The 18,331-nt window shown below is 39.2% G+C and overlaps 2 protein-coding genes across 6 annotated transcripts in view; both read left to right on the forward strand.

Moving 5' to 3' along the window:
• The window catches only part of si:dkey-237i9.1 (SEC14-like protein 1), a 35,259-nt gene extending 29,941 nt beyond the window's left edge, over positions 1–5,318 (forward strand). For 2 of the 3 annotated variants that reach the window (XM_065962656.1, XM_065962661.1), the window contains 3 exons: positions 82–260; positions 695–721; positions 2,412–5,318. In XM_065962656.1, the coding sequence (XP_065818728.1) occupies positions 82–260; positions 695–721; positions 2,412–2,517 (312 nt within the window). In that variant the 3' untranslated portion in view covers positions 2,518–5,318. The remainder of the gene's footprint in view (positions 1–81; positions 261–694; positions 722–2,411) is intronic. The other variant, XM_065962660.1, reaches the window with a different exon arrangement.
• A 1,248-nt stretch (positions 5,319–6,566) lies between these two features.
• Positions 6,567–18,331, forward strand: part of LOC109997667 (endonuclease V) — an 80,527-nt gene continuing 68,762 nt past the window's right edge. The window contains exons 1-5 of one of the 3 annotated variants that reach the window (XM_029280843.2): positions 6,567–6,704; positions 7,628–7,837; positions 11,775–11,909; positions 13,508–13,547; positions 14,508–14,620. In XM_029280843.2, the coding sequence (XP_029136676.1) occupies positions 6,588–6,704; positions 7,628–7,837; positions 11,775–11,909; positions 13,508–13,547; positions 14,508–14,620 (615 nt within the window). In that variant the 5' untranslated portion in view covers positions 6,567–6,587. Of the gene's footprint in view, positions 6,724–7,627; positions 7,838–11,774; positions 11,910–13,507; positions 13,548–14,507; positions 14,621–18,331 lie in introns of all 3 variants that reach the window. The other 2 variants (XM_020652228.3, XM_065962676.1) reach the window with 2 other exon arrangements.

Below are 18,331 nucleotides of genomic sequence, written 5' to 3' on the forward strand. Positions count from 1 at the left end.
CTGGAAGGGGCAATGTTATGATTGATATGATTTATTGGTTGAATAATTGATGTTGGTCTGGTGAATCCGTCCTCTCCTCAGGGCTCCCACATCACCAGGTGGCCAGGTTTCTACATTCTTCAGTGGAAATTCCACAACATGCCAGCCTGCTCAGCCACCAACCTGCCGCGAGTCGACGACGTGCTGGCCACCCTGCAGGTCTCCTCGCACAAGTGCAAAGTCATGTACTACACCGAGGTGTTGGGCTCTGAGGACTTCAGGTCAGTAACTCATCAAGGACATAAAAAGAAAACGTACATTGTATTGATTTTACATATGACCTTTTGTATGTGTTCATATTTTGCTGTTTTGATGTCATGTTACCATGATGTTTGGACAGATTTAATTTGAAACATTACTCCTACATGACTGCTCATTTTTCACTCCTGCTTTCTCTCAGTTTGGCCACTCTTTAGCCTTTAGCCTCGTAGCACCATGTATGACACTCGGTATTTAGATAATTTATGTCTGTTATGTCGCTAAATTACCTTATTTAAAGCCTTGAGTGCATCATGAGTTGTTTAGTTGTTTAGAGATATTCTAATAAGGATGCCACCCTCCTTTAAAGACCTCTGTAATTCAGCTTTTCTGTCCAATCGGCTCCTGTTCTATTGCTCACGATCTCCTCCTCCTGCTCTGTCTTCTTCCTGTGAAGAACGGCTTGCTATGATGTGCAGAGTTTGTAAGTGGCTCAGTTTTTGCCCCTTTTTGTTAGCACTAGCTCATTTTCATTTTCTGCAACAGCATCCTCTATGGCAGTCATGCTTCTAGTGCAGGGAAGAGATGTTTCTGCATCTGTTCTTGCTTATGGCTTAGAGTTGGCTAACAGGAAGATGTTGTTCTGCTCACCATGAGGAAAGAATGATTGCACTGAGCCTGCTGTCTAACTGTACACTTGCTGGCTTCAGTCACCCTGCTTGCATGATTAACAACATTAGAAATCTTAGAATAGGTCAATGGGTCAGCACTAAGTCACTGTTTGTCAGGGGGAGCACATGCACAACATACACCAACAGGTGTAACATACTAAGAGATTTTGTCTGGCATTTGTGGTTTTTTTTCCCTGTCATTCATTTGTATTACCAACTAACTGAATCTCACTTTGCCTCTGCATACTGTATACCGAGTCATTCCAACAGATTTGAGGTCATCAGTTTTAACTCATTCTAGCAGTATTTATGATCATTAATGCGAGTGGTTGACATATGATTGAAATCTTGATGTTTCCAAACATTTAACTGAACTAAGATGGAACTGAGGAAACCCCTTTTTGCCACTTGTAAAATGCACCTGCTCAGCAATATATAAACACATACCTAGCAATCATGAGAGAGAGAGGGAGAGAGAGAGAGATGGTATTAGTGCAATACATTTTCAAATGTAGTAGACTAATTAATTTACCATTCAACCAAAAAAAAAAAGTAAAATAGGATAGTTCTGAGCTGCAGCTCTAAATACAAGTTTTACAAACCAGTCCATTTGATTCCTGAAATGCCCGAAAATGAAAAAGTTTAGGGATATTAAATTATTATGATCGGTGCACACACATAGAGTCAAGATTGCCAGAATATATATATTGTTCTTTTTTCTGTGGTTTAAAGTTTTTTACATGTCAGGGCTCTTAGTAGAGCCTACCTTTGTAGAACCAGGTACCAAAATAAAAGTCTACTTTGTAACATGTTTAACATCATTAAACAGCTGTTTGAAGTTGATTAGTCCAATCACACTGTTTGAAGAAAAACTGTTCTGTTGAATAACATTTAGAAATGATTTCCCACTTAATGCATTCTTGAAAGCTCAAAATTGTTTCATTATAAAAAGACTAATATTTGAATGCAGACATGCAATTCAGGGAGTACTTGAATCATTAGAACACATCAAGACTCTTGTTTCAAATCCATGTAAAAAAGATCAAACCTAATAGAAAGTACTTCATGCTTTGCCACAGGCTGCCAAACCTTTAAACAAGCAAAGACTCTTTTTTTTGGTTTTGCATGTGAGACAGAGGATGTGCTCTGCCTTCAACAAAACACCCTGAACTAGCAAGAAATCTTTCCCCTAACTAAAACCAGAAAATAATTTATAATTCTGTGAATCATTTTGTTACCTAAAGCATTGTTGGTTTTTGCAGTCTGTGGCAGGGCGGGTAGCATTGTGTGCCACACAGAGAGAATCAACCTCCCAGCTGTAGCTCTGATCTGGCTGCATGGTTCTGCATCCTAAGCACGAGTAGTGCACGCAGAATGCATTCAGTTAGTCACTGGCAGACTGCGGTTGCTCTGTTTTAGGATAGTGAATCATTTAAAATGAAGTGCTGAATGTTGAATTTGTGAGTGCTGACATGTTCTGTGGATCTCTGTCTCTGACCTCAGGGGTTCCATGACCAGCCTGGAATCCAGCCACAGCGGCTTTTCTCAGCTCAGCGCTGCCACCACATCCTCCAGCCAATCGCAGTCCAGCTCTATGATCTCCAGGTAGAAACAGGAAGTTGAGAACTTCAGTCTCTACATCCCCCTCCCAAACCCCCTACCCCCTGTCAGCCCTTAAAATCAACACCGAAGCCAACTCTCCTTCTTCCCTTCCTCATCATCGTCTTTGGACTCTGTTCCTTTTTGCACAGACAGTCTTTATGGAACTGAAGCATGCTTGCACAAACAGAAGACAAAGAATAAATCTGAGGCAAAAAAAAAACAAATGAGACTGTGTGTACAGTTTTAAGGGCTGATTTTTTGCACAAAGGTCATATATTTTTTGTGCCTGGCATCTCTGCCGGGCAGCATTTTGAATTTAGTAGAATGTTTGCTTACGTCATGTCCTGTACAGGGTGGAAAAGTTAACGGTCAGGAGGTGAATTTGCTGTGCTTCTGTGGCACTGGAAGCAGAAAGAAGCAATATCCTCACCCTAGAACCTACAGGACCAGATAAAGACACTGGAGGCGCTGTTACGAATATGCATTAACATGTACACCTGCTTTTACAGTACTGAGACAACTTATACCTTGTCCATGGATGAAAACTGGACGTGCTGTTACATACAAACATACCAGAGGGGTTTGTTCAGTCTGGTGACTTGTTTAAAGTGTGTGTGGGTGGGTGAACTCTTAAACAATGTAGAATAACACCTGCATCTATTTACTTCTTCATGGAGTTAGGGAGCAGGTGGAGTTTACGAAATAATGGCACTGCAGATGCTGTAAAAATAACATTCATAATCAGTTGTTTTTCTGCAGCTGAGAGAGTTGTATGACTTTCTTTTTGTTGCTCACTTGGCAAACCCCCTTTCATACATCTCACGAGGGCTTTTTTTCATATCATGAAATCATCTGAACATTTGACTTGGGTCTGACTCTTAGTGAAGCAATCTGCCTGAAGCAATAACATGAGTTTGATTTTTTTTCAATGTGTGAAATATTTCTATTTATCATGAAACATGTGTGTGGAGGATCATGGGTGCTGATTGCAGATGAACTTTAAAGATGTGTACAGACAGAAAGGCAAACTGAGCCAGTAAACTGCTAAACTTTGTGGCAACAACTTGATCACTTTTTTGTCTAGGTTTTCATTCTGTCAGGAGAGGAACAAAAAAAACAAAAAACTAGCCAGCTTTTCTCCTGGACATGTTTATTTTCCTCGGAATGACCACAGTTAGCCAGCTCTCTGTGCAGCGTCTGCATTATTAAAGGAACTCGACTCAAAATCAAGTCGAGAGGGACATGCCTTGTCACTGATTTGTGAATGTGCTACTGATTGGCTAGTGCTCCCCAACCATTGAAACTCGTTACATTTGAAGGTTTGGGATGTTATTGAGAAGGACTGCTATCATTCTCTACTCTTTTTTTTTTCCAGTGTGAATTAGAGTTGTGTGCGTTAGAGATGAATGTTACCTTCAGCTTATCATTTAAAGTTGCACCAGTAGACCACATATTGATACTGTACATGTCCTAGTGTTGGTTGGTGTTTGTTACTGATTTTTATTTTCCTTTTTGTTTTGGAGATGAGTACTTGACAGGAGGCTGCAGTGTGGTGTTACTGCATGCTCATTTGGTGATTGGGTTCACAGATCATTGATATAAAGTTTAAGATTTAGCCATTTTAAGAGTCATGTGTCAATAAATACCATTTTAGCCTTTGTAAGCATCACTTAGACGAGTTCCTGCTTTATTCAGGGTCATCACTGTAATAGATGAGCAATTGTAAGCTGAGTGAACAGTTCTATTTGCAACACAAACATGCTTTTTCCTGAATCGGTTTATTCAGTTGATGACTTAACTAAGATCTCACTCCCTGTAAAGGAGAAGAAATCTCAGCCATTGCTGATGCTGTTACCGTGGTTATGGAGTGGAGCTGACAATACAAAAAGAACGGAGAAGGAGAGGTTTTTCTCTTGAATCATGCTTCTGAAAATACTGTCCCTGCCGATTGTTTTTGATACATATTAATGAAAGGTCAAAGGTCAACTTGTGGTAACGATGTCATTAACTGCAATAATATGAAATGCTTTACTGAGGAAAAGGGACCTCTAAATATTGTGGGCTATGAAGTGTGTATGTTGGTGTAAAAGGGTGAATGTTGGAAACAGTGGGATTAAAGATCAGCCTGTAAAAAATAAATAAATGGTGTAAACACTCCCTTTGCCCTGATCAGCAGGTGTGCTTCTCTACGCTCTCTTCTTCTAAAGCATGTGTAGAAACAGCACGACTAACTTAACTTCACCTGCTTAGTAGTAGACTTAGTTTCTATTTTTCAATAGTTTGACTGATGATGATAACAACTGAAACAAATATCAGTTCCAGACTGAACTACTCTATACTTCACTCGTATCTCTGTCTCTCTCTCTCTCCTCTTTGTCATTTGTACACTCCAGTTTGCTGTTTTGCTTTGAAACATGTTTTCACTGCGTATATCATAGGAAGCAGAGTGGGACTTGATTGAAGCCATAGGAGAAAAGAAGTTTCATTGATATTGTTTGGTAGGCTTACATTAAGTGATACAAACACCACACACCTCCCTTATTCTACTGTCTCTCCTGCCTCTCTGACTTTAGCTCTTACAGTTGTGTCCATTTTCATCAAGATCTCATTGACAAATGAGGGCTATAACTATTTGTCTTGAGTGTTCAACATATTTGTCATTTTCTCCTTTTTCAGAAATCATTGCATATCTTCACTTTACCTTGATGTGATGAATTGTGTAACAATGTCATGTTTGGACTAATAAGAATATTGCGCCTTTACATTTTTTTTTGAAAACATTAAACTTGAATTATGAGAAAATACAAACGTGTCTCACAGTCATTTTATGTGTTTGAAAGTTTTGCCTGTGATGAATATTGCTTTAACTTGGTACTAAGTCAAAGTGCATCTTGTACCAAACTTGGAAAACAAATTCAAAGATTTTCATGGTCCACATATTCTCAAATTGAGACAGCAGAAATTAGTATGACTGTGTAGACTTACAATTAGCGGCTGTGGCTCAGTTGGTAGAGTCCGTCGAGTCCGTGCAGCAACATGTCCGCTGACACTTAACCCCGAACTGCTCCCGCTGCTTTGTCGGCGGCGTATGAGTGTTTATGACTGGAATTAGGTATTCTGATGGTCTCATGGTAACCTCTGCCATCAGGGTGTGAATGTGTAGGTGTGAACTGCGGTGTAAAAGCGCTTTGAGTAGTCAGAAGAATAGAAAAGCACTATACATGTACAAGCTCAAGTCCATTTACAATCATACATTTTTAATGAATTGCTAAATTATGCCATAAAACGTTTTGTTTTCTGCATGCCTCAATTTCTAAAATCATATTATGAAAACCTAATCTGCCCCACTGAGCTAAAATTTCTCTTCAAAATTAACTTGTCTTTTCCTCTCTGTATTTATCAGTTCTTCCGATTCATATCCGTCACAATCATTTTCTAGAATGTAAATCAAAAGAAAAAAAACCCATCTAAAAACATTGTGAGATCACACAAGGAACTTATGTAATATGGACATTCATTTGGTCAGACATTCTGTTATTCTACTGATATGAGGCAATATTAAATCAGTTTCAATTCAAAGACACATGTATCTGTATAAAGGTGTAAGAAACCATTTTGCCAGAGTATTAATTACAAAGTTGTAAGACATGCACCTCGCAATATAATTCCAAATAAAAACATAACATAAAAATATGATATACAACTACTGAAAATATAAATGAATGTTAGACTTTACACACATCAAATACACAAATTATATGAAAAATATAAATAATCTTTCTATATAATATATTGATTTAATACCATGTACTATAACATACCATATTATATTATGTGAAGATGTACAAAACAATGTGACAAATAAATATAATTACAACATTTATGTAAATAGTGAAACAAAAATAATAGTTTGAATAATTGTTACTTTAAAAAAAATACATTTTTCTTTGTTTTACACTTTGAGCCACTAGATGGCAGAATTTACCTGCGTATAAAACTCATACGCACGCCAGAACGCCACAAACTCCGCCCTTACAGTGACGTCAGAACACGGAAGCAAAACACGTTTATTCATCCATGGCATACGCTCTGTGTTCCTGGGACCGCAGGGTATTTCTCGTATTAAAAGAAGTTCAACGAGCCTTTACAAATGTCCACTGCTCCTGCAGAAGAGCTGGTGAAGCAGTGGGAGAGGTCAGAGCCACACATTCATGTGAATATACTTTAAACAATCCACCACTTTGATACCTATGTTGTACATAGGTAGTTGTACAAGTAGGCTGCAGCGGTGTTACTTGTTATCAATCGCTTGCTATGACAGGATTGGTAATAAAAGAAAGAAGGCCTACAGCGCTACGTAATAACCCCCTTTCTCCTGCGTCATGTATTCATAAGATATGACCACTTTAAGGTCGATCTCTGTATCTGTGTTGTTGAAACTATCTGCCTTCAGCTCATGATTTATGAGTTAGTTAGTTATGACAAGGCCAGTAAGGAAATCATGATTCAGCAGGATTTCATTCAGTTCACAGATCGTGTCATTCCAGACAAAAAAGTAAAAAATGTTCTCTTCAATACCACATTCAAACTGAGGTGCAAAAATATCTGGTCTCAATACAAAATATAACGATTTGTCTGTGTCAATCAATACAGGTCAGACTGAGGAAACCTGCCAAAACTTAAACTATTATTTATACAAAAACATAAAACATTCTCTCTGCTTCAACTCCAATGTTTAAAGTTGTTGATTGAACAAAACAAAGACTCATATTTCTGTCTTTAAAAGTCATCAAATGCATGATGAAGACACAAACCGTTGCAGTCATACAATGAATTGCCTTATAATATGTGGAATATTTTTGAGAACACACCCAGTGTTGTAGTTTGACATTAGGCCTTGTCGGACCACCACTGTAAGTATCCTGGTCAGATTCATTGATTTTCACTTGAGCAATATGTGTTCATTTAGAGTGTAAACTTAAGAATACAATCAAACCTATGCAATAGTTGTAAATCATTAAACAGAAAAAGATTTAGTCCATTTTTTAAACATGTAAAAGACCATAGAGGTTAATGCAGTTGCAGAAGTTGTTTCAGAATTTAATGTTTGTGTTTAGGTGTCAGTCCTTTGTTCCAGTGATTGTTCTCTGTGCAGTGAGCAGGCTCGTCTCAGGCAGCAGGTGGTGGAGGAGGATACTGAAGACTGGCAGAGGAGTCCAGACTTCTCTGGACTGGAGCGCGTCGGAGGAGTCGACCTCTCCTTCATCAAAGGGGACGATGTCAATGCCTGTGCTCAGCTGGTGGTGCTCAGCTACCCTGACCTGGAGGTGAGCTCTTCCTTCTCAACACCCAGTAGTTACACAGAGACAAAGAAATCCCTACGCTTTGTCGCCCTCTGGTGGTTGAGCAGTACATAACAACTTATATAACAAGAGTTCTTTTTGTGTGAACAAACAAACATGCTTTTATCAGAAACAAGAAAGATCAGATAAACACCCATAATAACGCGACAATATATCCTGTTGTAAAATGCAATCACTGTTTTGGATTTGTCCTTATTTACTTTATTTGGTTTGTTGAAAGCAAGGTTGACATGTAATATCTTTAAGTATACTGTTTTTATTGCTGCTGAAAGCTGGCTGTCTGTGAACAGACTTCAGCAAATGACTCACACAAAGGCTGTCTGCTGGATTTGTTAGCCACTGAAGTGGTTTTAGTGGTTTAAAATGCCCTTCACTTCCAGCCTATTATGACTAAGCAGAGATCAGTGACACCTAAACAAATCATTTAAGTTATGGCTGTAAACAAAAACAGCCGAGGAGAGCTGCAGAGTTGGTTGTCCCTCTGTAGACTCCTTTTCAGACTTTCATTTTGATCCCATTGTTAATAGAAGGATTTAGATTTCAGCATCTTTAAAGCTCCAGTGAGAAGTTTTTCACTCGATATGAAACAGACTGAAATGATTACTGATGCCTCTACATCAGGGGCGTGTCCAGACTTTTTTGACTTATGTAGGGGGTGGCACAAAGTTTGTGGCAACCCCACACAAATGAGGGTCATTTCTTTAGCCTTCTATCCCCACTTATGATCTGTACTGATAAGTAAGACAATTTGTCAACACATAAATGTTCTTAGTTTGATTCCTTTGGGATTCAAAAACAAATATGTGTGTGAAAAGTCACGATTTGAACTACTTACGCATAAAATGATATGCAGACCTTTGTCTAGCTTGCAAAAATAAATGTATTAGTATGTTAGTCTATTGCAAGTTTTTCCTTGGACATTTTCATGGAAAAAGCAAAGTATTTATTTACAAGTGAATGCATTAACAAATATTAACTCATAAAGAAAACTATCAGCAGTCTGTTAACAACTTTCCCACCAGAGTCCCACCTCTGATTAGGCAAATAGCCAATCATAGATTTGGATTTTGGGTGGCACCTGGGGTGGCCAATCAGATTTTAAAGGGGCCCATGCAACCCCCTCTGGAAACACCCCTGATCTACATGACAAACTAGACCATAAGAAGAAGAGTGACTCTATTTAAATCATCATTGTTAATGTAGGTTGTGTTTTTGTATGTGTGCAGCTGGGTCAGAGTGAGGTGATGTGTCTAACTGCACACTGCTGAAATGTCATTTTCTACATTTTAACTGCAAAGTCTGTCTGTTTAAAGACAGCAGGATGAGACTCTTCGATTGGAGAAAAAAGAGCTATATACATGTATGTACAACAAGACAGGAACAGTAAAGACATATAGAAATGTAGATGATCACTTTGTCCCCAATAGATCGTAATAAATGTACAAGAAGAAATAACCTACGAAACGACCTTATAGAGCTTTTGAATGTTATTGATTCTTTTTGTTCGACTTCACTTCATCTCTGCCCCCTCTCAGTTGTGTAATGAATCTCACCCTTTAAATGTTCAAGTCAGGTTTATGCAGGGTAAAGAAACAATGAACAAACCTGTTTACAAAAGAAAGTTGGGACAATGTGTAAAAGGTGAATCGAAACATAATGTGATAATTGGTAAAATATTGATTCCCCATCTTAAATCAGAAATAGCACAAAGACAACACATCAGAGGTTTAAACCAAAACATGTCATGGTTTTTTGTAGAATTGAATGCCTATTTTGCATTTGATGACAGCAACAATTTCTGTAAAAGTTTATACAGGGCCATGCTTACCACTATTCTGCACCTTCTCTTCTTTTAACAATAATTTAGAGAATGGGATGTTTTTCCCATTCTTGCTCTTAATAGGATGCTCAACAGTTAAGGGTTCAGTTTGGCAAACACTTTCAATGAAACGTCAGGGCTGAAGGCAGGCTACTTTATCCCCAAGACAGAGCCATGCTGTTTGAATATGTACAGAATGTGGTTTGCTAAGATGTCGTCTCCTAAACCTGTATTATCATTCAGCATTAATGTGCAGGTTCCCCGTGCCATGTGCACTAATGCACCTCCATACCACCATTGATGCTGGCTTTTGAACTGTTCGCTGATAACAAGCCAGATGGTCCCCCTCCTCGTCTGCCCGCAGGACAAAAGACGGAGGGGAGGGGAGGGGCTTGTGTCATTCACCTTAAGCTTTAGTTTTCTTAAACATGTCAATGACCTCTTTAATACAACCTTTCACAAGCATGATGACATTTTCTTATTACACATCCTTCTTGTTACTTATTCTTTTATACTTAATGACATTTTCCGCTGCATGTAATTGATACATGAACCCAACACGGCTAATGAAGTGCTGTCCAGTAATGTGATTATGCTCCCTGCATGCCTTTAATTTACCTCCTACACTTTTGATACAAACTAATACTGACATCCTGTTGTGTGCTCACTCCCCGGGTTATACAAACTAAATATCAATCGTTCAGTACGCATTTCAATAAAATCCTTTCAAGCTAGAGCTCATCACACTCAAACATCCTGGTCTCCAGCCATCATGGACTTGACCCAGTGTTCAAATGTAAATGCATCAGATGTTTCAATAACTCAAACCTTCAACTAAAAATGGTCTGAAATCAGTGATTCTTCACAGGATAACGTTAACATTAAGCTACACTGTGCTTTTTAGAGAAAAATAGGGACCGAGGGGAACTGAATTTTTCTTCTAAAAAATAAATAAATCTGATTACGCTGAATTTGGTTGTTCCAATCACAATATTTTTTAATAATATAACAGTTGTTGAATTTACATCAAAGACTCAGCACTTCATTTGGACTCATGACTTGGTGTCTGCAGCTTAACAAAGCTTCCCTTTTCATACACTAGATACAGTTTAAGCAAATCTGACAGCTAAATACTATCAGTGCAATTCAAACCATGTGTACTGATGTTCGATTGAACCTTCAGCTCTTCAGCGAGCCTCCGCTGACTGACTACTTCAGTAACTAGCCTGCCAACTGAATTTTTATATATTTTTTTATTTAACCAGATAAAGAACATATTGATCAGGATCTCTTTCACACAAGTGACCTGGCCAAGAGGTCAGCAGCACATGTCATAAGAACAGTTACAATGAAGTGACAGTATAGATTAACAACATAGTGTTTTCAATAAAAAAAGAAAGTGCGGGAGCTGTGACACAACAATAAAACAACAATTTAAGATTTTAAAAACACAGGCACTTTCTTCTTTAGCAGGATGATTTTATTGCCCAGTAGATATTTGGTGTTTTTTTTCTCATCCAGCATTCAAAGTTACAACATAAATTGTGTGACTACTCAGATCATTTTGAATCATTTGTGTGTCCCTCTAGTGAAACAATGATAGAATGGGGTCTTCAGTACTGAGAGCATATTGCTGCCGTCGGCTGATTTCATTGACTTTACAACTTCTCTCGAGTATAAACACAACATGGTAACCTAAGCAGAATGACCTGTTTGATGTGCTTATATCTACATGGGGTAACAGATGTTTTGCAGTGTGCCAGATGGGGGGTTGTTAGTTATAATTTTGCAAAGGTTCAGTGCCATTAGGAAGACTCATTCGTCCAAAGCAAGCAGAACCTGAACCTGGACTGTCCCATTCAGAACCACAGCTGTATGCGTCTGAACCAGAGCTGTGATAAATAAAGGGGGGAATCACAGCGAGTGAGCAGGAAGGGGATCAGTGTGCTGCACAGTTTAAACACAGACAGGTGAAGATAGACTCATGAGGCTTTACAACCAGCGATCCTGTTTCCCAGAAATAGTTCTACTATGAGTATTAATAAATAATAAGCAGTGTGTCTGTCCCCTCTCCTTTCCCAGCTTCTGTATGAGGACAGTCATATGGTGACTCTCACCGCCCCGTACATAGCTGGCTTCCTGGCCTTCAGAGAAACTCCCTTCCTCCTGGAGGCTCTGCAGCGGCTGGAGAGGAACCAGCCTGAACTTCTTCCTCAGGTAAATTTTTTTAATAAGCCTCATATTCAAAATGTGTCTCTTATGTTTTCAGATTTTTACAGAAGTATGAAAATAAGTACGACATCATATAATGTCAAATCTGCAAGTTGGGATTTTCTCAGACTTTCTAAGTTCTTTCTTTTAGCAGCTTATTTGAACATTTTCTAGTGGGAAACTACGGTCATGTAAATTTGGACATCATATGAATCCACGATGTAACGAAACAAAGAGGCAGGAATGTTTGGTTGTTCCTTTTTGAGCTGATGTTGAGTGATTTGATACTTAGTTTGGACATAAAAACATCTATAACTCACTGATCTTATTGGACTTATTCAAAAGCTGTTAACCCCACATTTCTTCAAGCACATTAATAAAAGCTGATTTAAATTTTGGCTTCTGTGGGAAAAAAAAACAAGCTAATTTTCCTTCTCACAATTTTTCCTAAAAAATCTTCGGATATTCATCCTCACCCACTCACTTCTGCTTGTCACAGCCCACATGTCTCCCCTCCTTCAGCTCTGTCTCTCTTTTTTACCATGCAGACACACTCACATACAGTCACTGAATTTTCACTTTCGCTGACATTTAACCCTGGACAGGTGCAGTCAATGCTCCCCTTTTCCTGCAACCTTTGGGATGAATTATTCTCGGTCACTTCTGATTTAATACTGAGATGTATCTGCAGAGTCACCTTTGGCATCAAGATTCCATCGCTGTGCTGGAGCAGAAAGAGTATGAGCATCTTGCCTGTTTCTAACTTTACCTACTGAAGCTCAGACACTCTCAGCCTGACAGCTTGTGTGCTATAGTGTTGTGGGTCATAGATTATAGATAGATAGATAGATAGATAGATAGATAGATAGATAGATCGATACTTTATTGATCCCGAGGGAAATTCAAAGCATCCAGTAGCAGGTTACAAAGACGTACATGACATGAAACATTTGTTACAAGTTAAACCACGAAACCGACACCTCCCCCTCCCCCTCCCATACATATATCTTAACCTCCCCAAAAGATGTAAAGAATACCCCTAGATGCAATTAATTTTTTTTTAGCAATGTTTAAAAAGAATAAAATAAAAAAACAGACATTAAATAACAGTCAGTGCAAACATTAAAGGTGTGATTTAAATAATTGAGGTTATCATTAAAGTGTCCAACTAGAGGCTGACTCTTGGGACAGCTGTGCAGATGGGAAATGGAAAAAGGAAGATTTAGTCCAAGAGTCACTGTTTGCTTTCCCCCTGCCATAACCGTGAGGTGTTGTACAGACTTATGGCCAGGGGGACAAAAGAGATAAGCAGGCATTTGAAAATATTTTCTGGACTCGGACAGATGGAATAAATAACAATAAGGTTATTCCTGCTCCACTGAAGAGATTGATATCATTCATTACCTGCACTGTTCCGACTGTGACGCATTCAACTATCTGCTGTGGAAGAGTGCTTTCAGTGAGGACAAAAAAGCAGCAGTTCAAGCCTTGAACTCTCTGGACTTTAAAAAGACATTTGTTTGAAGGATGAACAGTTATGTATTACTTTGTTTTGTGCTACAGATAAATCAATCCCTGATGTATTACTGCTGTGCTTCCTACAGGTTGTGTTCGTGGATGGGAACGGTCTCTTTCACTACAGAGGTACGTCTAGCTCCGCCCACCCAGGAAATAACAACACCGTTATTTGAATAGCACTTTTTTTTTTTTTAGTATAACTGTACAACAGTAGTAAAAGAAACAAAAACAATAAGGCAGTTTGTTAAGATGTTTGCACCTCAATAAATCCCTTTAAGTGATTCATGTGCTGCAGTGTCCATGTGAAGGAGTCCATAGAAAGATATTTTCTACATCTAAGGTCCTTGTCATAGACCTCCATCTGAAGCACAAGAGGTCCCCTATATTTCTCTTTTGTTCCACACACAGTACAGATGCCCTTATAGAGACGGTGCATTCACCTTTTGCCTTGAGCCCAGACTGCAGAACTACATAAAGGGGCTCTGCTTAAGCATCTGAGCTGTGACTCAGATCACAAACCTTTTAAAAGGTCAGTGATATAGCTCTCGGAAAATCTTTTCTGTGCATCGAAAGAAAATCAAGAAAATCTTTGAATAAACTATTAAAGGTGCTGTTCAGGCGCACTAAAACAGGAGTGTTATGATCTGGATGTTTAAATCCTTGCTGCTGCATTTTAAGAGTTGTGTGATAGATTTTTGACTAAGGCATAAAGCGAGTTGTAGTAGTATAAAGTAGGTGAAATAAAAGCATGAATCACCCTCTCCAAACCCGCCTGAAGACAAACCGTTTATTTTTGAAGCATTCCTCGGCTGAAAGAGAAGGACTGCACAACTCTCAGACATACAATACCTTTGCTATTGGTGCAGAATGTTTAGAGCAACAAACTCAACAACAAAGGATGAAACCCAGTGTACAGCTGGGATGGCGTCAGCAATCGACCATAATGTGGTAATATGTTACAGACAGTCAGCGTGATGTCCTTGATGTTAAATGTACATCTGAAATTCACTGTAGTGTCCCCTGTAACATATTGTATGTTTTCAAAGTGGTGACTTGGTTTTTTTGTCCTTTGTTTGGACCTTGCAGAGTTCGGCCTGGCGTGTCATCTTGGGGTGCTGTCGGGGCTGCCTTCAGTGGGCGTGGCCAAGAACCTGTTGCAGGTACAGGGTGTGGACAAGAGTGAAGCGCATCAGTCACAGGTGAGACATTATAGAATTTCAAAGCAGAATTCGACCAAACTTGGACTTTTTAAGTTTTCCTCACTTGGAAATGTTGCACATTCATTTGTTGCCCCTGTGTTTTCTATCTATCTATCTATCTATCTATCTATCTATCTATCTATCTATTTATTTATTTATTTATTTATTTACATTGGATCCCCATTAGTCGTTTTTTGAACTTTGTCCGTCAGGGACTCGGCTGACAGAGTACATCCTTGTAAAATAAGTTGCTCAAATGTTTCATGTGCTGAGTCATAAGTTGTGTCTTTGTTGTTGCTGTGTACTAATGCAGTGTTTGTGAAAGAGCTGCAGACCTCAACAAGAGGCATGGATGAATTATTGAAGTGAAGTTACCAAAGTGTAATCACCTTTTCTGTTGTGTTTACTGCTCACTGCTTTTAAAAGAAGAAACTAAATGTCAGAGGGAACAAGCAAAGGACAGAATCCTTAATTACGTTTGAACTTGAGTGGGTTTGAACTAACAGACTCCCACTTCTATTTGTGTGTGTGCTGTTTTGACAGTGTGACTTTTTCTGCAAGCCAAGGCCCTCCTTTCATACCTAATGCTGAAGTGACTTTCTGAATACAAATCAAGCTGGATGAAAAATACCTTCGGTCAAAGCACACCTTGGGGACTGCAAAAACTCGATTTTATTAATATGCAAATGCTCCTTTTGTTTTAGTCTGGGGCCTCAGTAACCAGTTTAGAAATGAATAACAACACCTGAAAGTCAAACGATGATGAACAGTTGTCTGGTGTCTAATGTTCAGCAGGGTCAAAAGATTTATAGGATTTGCAGAAATAAAAAGAAGTTCATGTATCTGTGTCTTTGAACTGTAAAAAGGTCCAAGTTTAGATCATCACACTGTCCATTTCTGCAAGTGGATCTTTAATATCTTTAATCTTTAATATCATTTAGTTTCTGATTAGATTTTCAAATTCAAATTCAAATTCTCTGACATGTGGACTGTAGAGGATGTTGTCAGAGGGAAATATTAAAACGTATAGATTTGATGTACTGGTTGCCAATAGTCCCTCCCCTTAAACTCTAACTGGAGCACGTCCTCCAAACTGCACGTCACTGATCTTTTGTAAGACACCCACACTGCAGACATTTTTTATTTCATTCTGTTTGACCGTGACAACAAATCAGAGTTTGTCCAAGGTGTTGCCCAACTTAAAACTGTTCTCTGAATCAGAAGTAAGGTATACTACCTTACTTAAAGTCTTTATATGGGATTTTTCACACTTAAATATAATAGAAATCAAGTATATCCTCTGAAAATAACTCTGTGAGTCATGACTGTCTACAATGGGTGTAACACCCGAGTCCCACTGTCTGTGATGTTTTCAGAGTTTTCAGAGTCTTATCTTCAGTTTGTTTACATCGCCAGGACGGCCGGCTGACTCCTCCCCTCGCGTATAAAAGTTGTTTAATTGAGGGACTAGAGAAAAGAAGAATAACATACTGTACTCACTGCTTAACTGTGTTTCTAGATCACGCTCATTTCAGGTAAATTTACATGCAGTGTGAAGATACGACCATAATAAAGATCGCTAGCATTAGCATGCTAACACAACAATGCAGCGCAAGTTGTTTTGGTTTCATGCTGGTGCTCAAGGGCGACATCTGCTGGATCAAAAAATCACATATAAAGCCTTTTAATGTATGCAACACATGAGTCACTCACACTGGCACAAGGCACATTATTTTTGAAAGGAGGTGACACTTAACCCTGAATTGCTCCTGTTGTTCCGTCGGCGGTGTATAAATGTGTATGAATGGGATAAATTACTTAAGATGGTCTCACTACATAGAAACCACTTCCATCATTGTGCTAATGGGTGTGAATGTGTAGGTGTGACATGCGGCGACTCATAAACACTCAGGAAATGACTGAAGCAGAAGTTTCAAATCTTCAGCAATCATCTGATCCTCTGCTTACTCCATTAGAGGGCAAAGGACTCTCAGCTCATATCCCCAACAGTCTTCATGTAGTCGTGTAACATGCTAATTCAATCCTCTGTAGGAGTGTATCCATCTCCCTCAATCAGTGTTAGCTGCTTTGGCGTCAGGATGTATCGCTTGGTCTCTGCTGTGGGGAGGGAATCTGATCTCTTTGTTTTCACAGAATATGGTCACATCTGAGGATCAGTCACACTCAGCTCATGTTATCTATGTGCACAAACATAATGGCATTACAAGCCCATGCTGCATCTTTGGGCTTTAAGCTATTATCTTTGGATCAGTTAATGTGCATGAAATTTTAGATCTCCCAACCCTATCGATGTAATCGTCACTCTCTGATGCTCCTTCTGATTTGTCGACAGGCTTGCCCTGAGTCACCACTGGAGCTTTGGCGTCGGAGCTTTTTTGGTTGGCAAATTAGCTGTGAAGTAATCTGTGAACACACAAGCAGTATAAGGCTTCCTGAACCAAATTCCATAAACTTCAATGATAAGAAATAAGATTAGCCATAACTGGATCCACACTCACACTGGTGCGTACCACTGACGAGCATTATGCTGCCACGCCCGATTTAAATGTCAAAAAAGTTTCCAGTGAGAGTTTTCAAAAACCAATATGCGGTCTGAGGCGTCTCTGAAGGTTACAAAGAGAACTTCCCCTCAGTCACTGTGATTAAATCTGCGAGCCTCATGTGTAAACTCCTTTTTGTCTTCATGAGACACAGGTGTGAATATCCTTGAAACTGTTAATGCAGCAAATTTCAAGTGAAAGTTTTGTGTGCAGATGTAACATCATGGGAGTGAGTGAGACTCTCGTGTTCTGTAAATGCTTGATAATAACTTTGAAATTAGCTTGTGTTGACTATTTGTTAAATCTTCTATTTGGCCTTCAAGACTGGAGCCGATCCCAGCTGTCATTGGGCGAGGGGTGGGGTTACACCCTGGACTGGTCACCAGCCAATCACAGGGCTGACTTATAGAGACAGACAACCAGACACACTCACATTCACACCTTACTGCGATGTAGAGTCATTAACCTAAGGAGCATGTCTTTGGACTGTGGGAGGCCGGAGTACCCGGAGGAGAGAACCCGCGCAGGCACAGGCAGACACAGATAGGTGTCTGTCTGGGGGATTCGAACCAGGATCCTTGATGTGAGGCAACAGCGCTAACCACTGCACCACTTAGCAGACAACATATATTGATAAAAAATGCTGTTAAAATAATTACTCAGAACTTTTCAAGGGAAAAAAAGAGACTCTGCCCACTTCAGACTTTACATTCATGACATTTCTGTTACGATATTTTCACTTAAAGGCTTTATATGTGATTTTTTGATCCAGTAGATGTCGCCCTTGAGCACCAGCATGAAACCAAAACAACTTGCGCTGCATTGTTGTGTTAGCATGCTAACGCTAGCAATCTTTATTATGCTGGTATCTTCACACTGCATGTAAATTTACCTGAAATGAGCGTGATCTAGAAACACAGTTAAGCAGTGAGTACAGTATGTTATTCTTCTTTTCTCTAGTCCCTCAATTAAACAACTTTTATACACGAGAGGAGGAGTCAGCCGGCCGTCCCGGCGATGTAAACAAAGTGAAGATAGGACTCTGAAAACTCTGAAAACATCACAGACAGTGGGACTCGGGTGTTACACCCATTGTAGACAGTCATGACTCACAGAGTTATTTTTAGAGGATATACTTTATGTCACGCTT

The sequence above is a fragment of the Labrus bergylta genome, chromosome 1 (assembly GCF_963930695.1).
Source record: "Labrus bergylta chromosome 1, fLabBer1.1, whole genome shotgun sequence".
Lineage (NCBI taxonomy): Eukaryota > Metazoa > Chordata > Actinopteri > Labriformes > Labridae > Labrus > Labrus bergylta.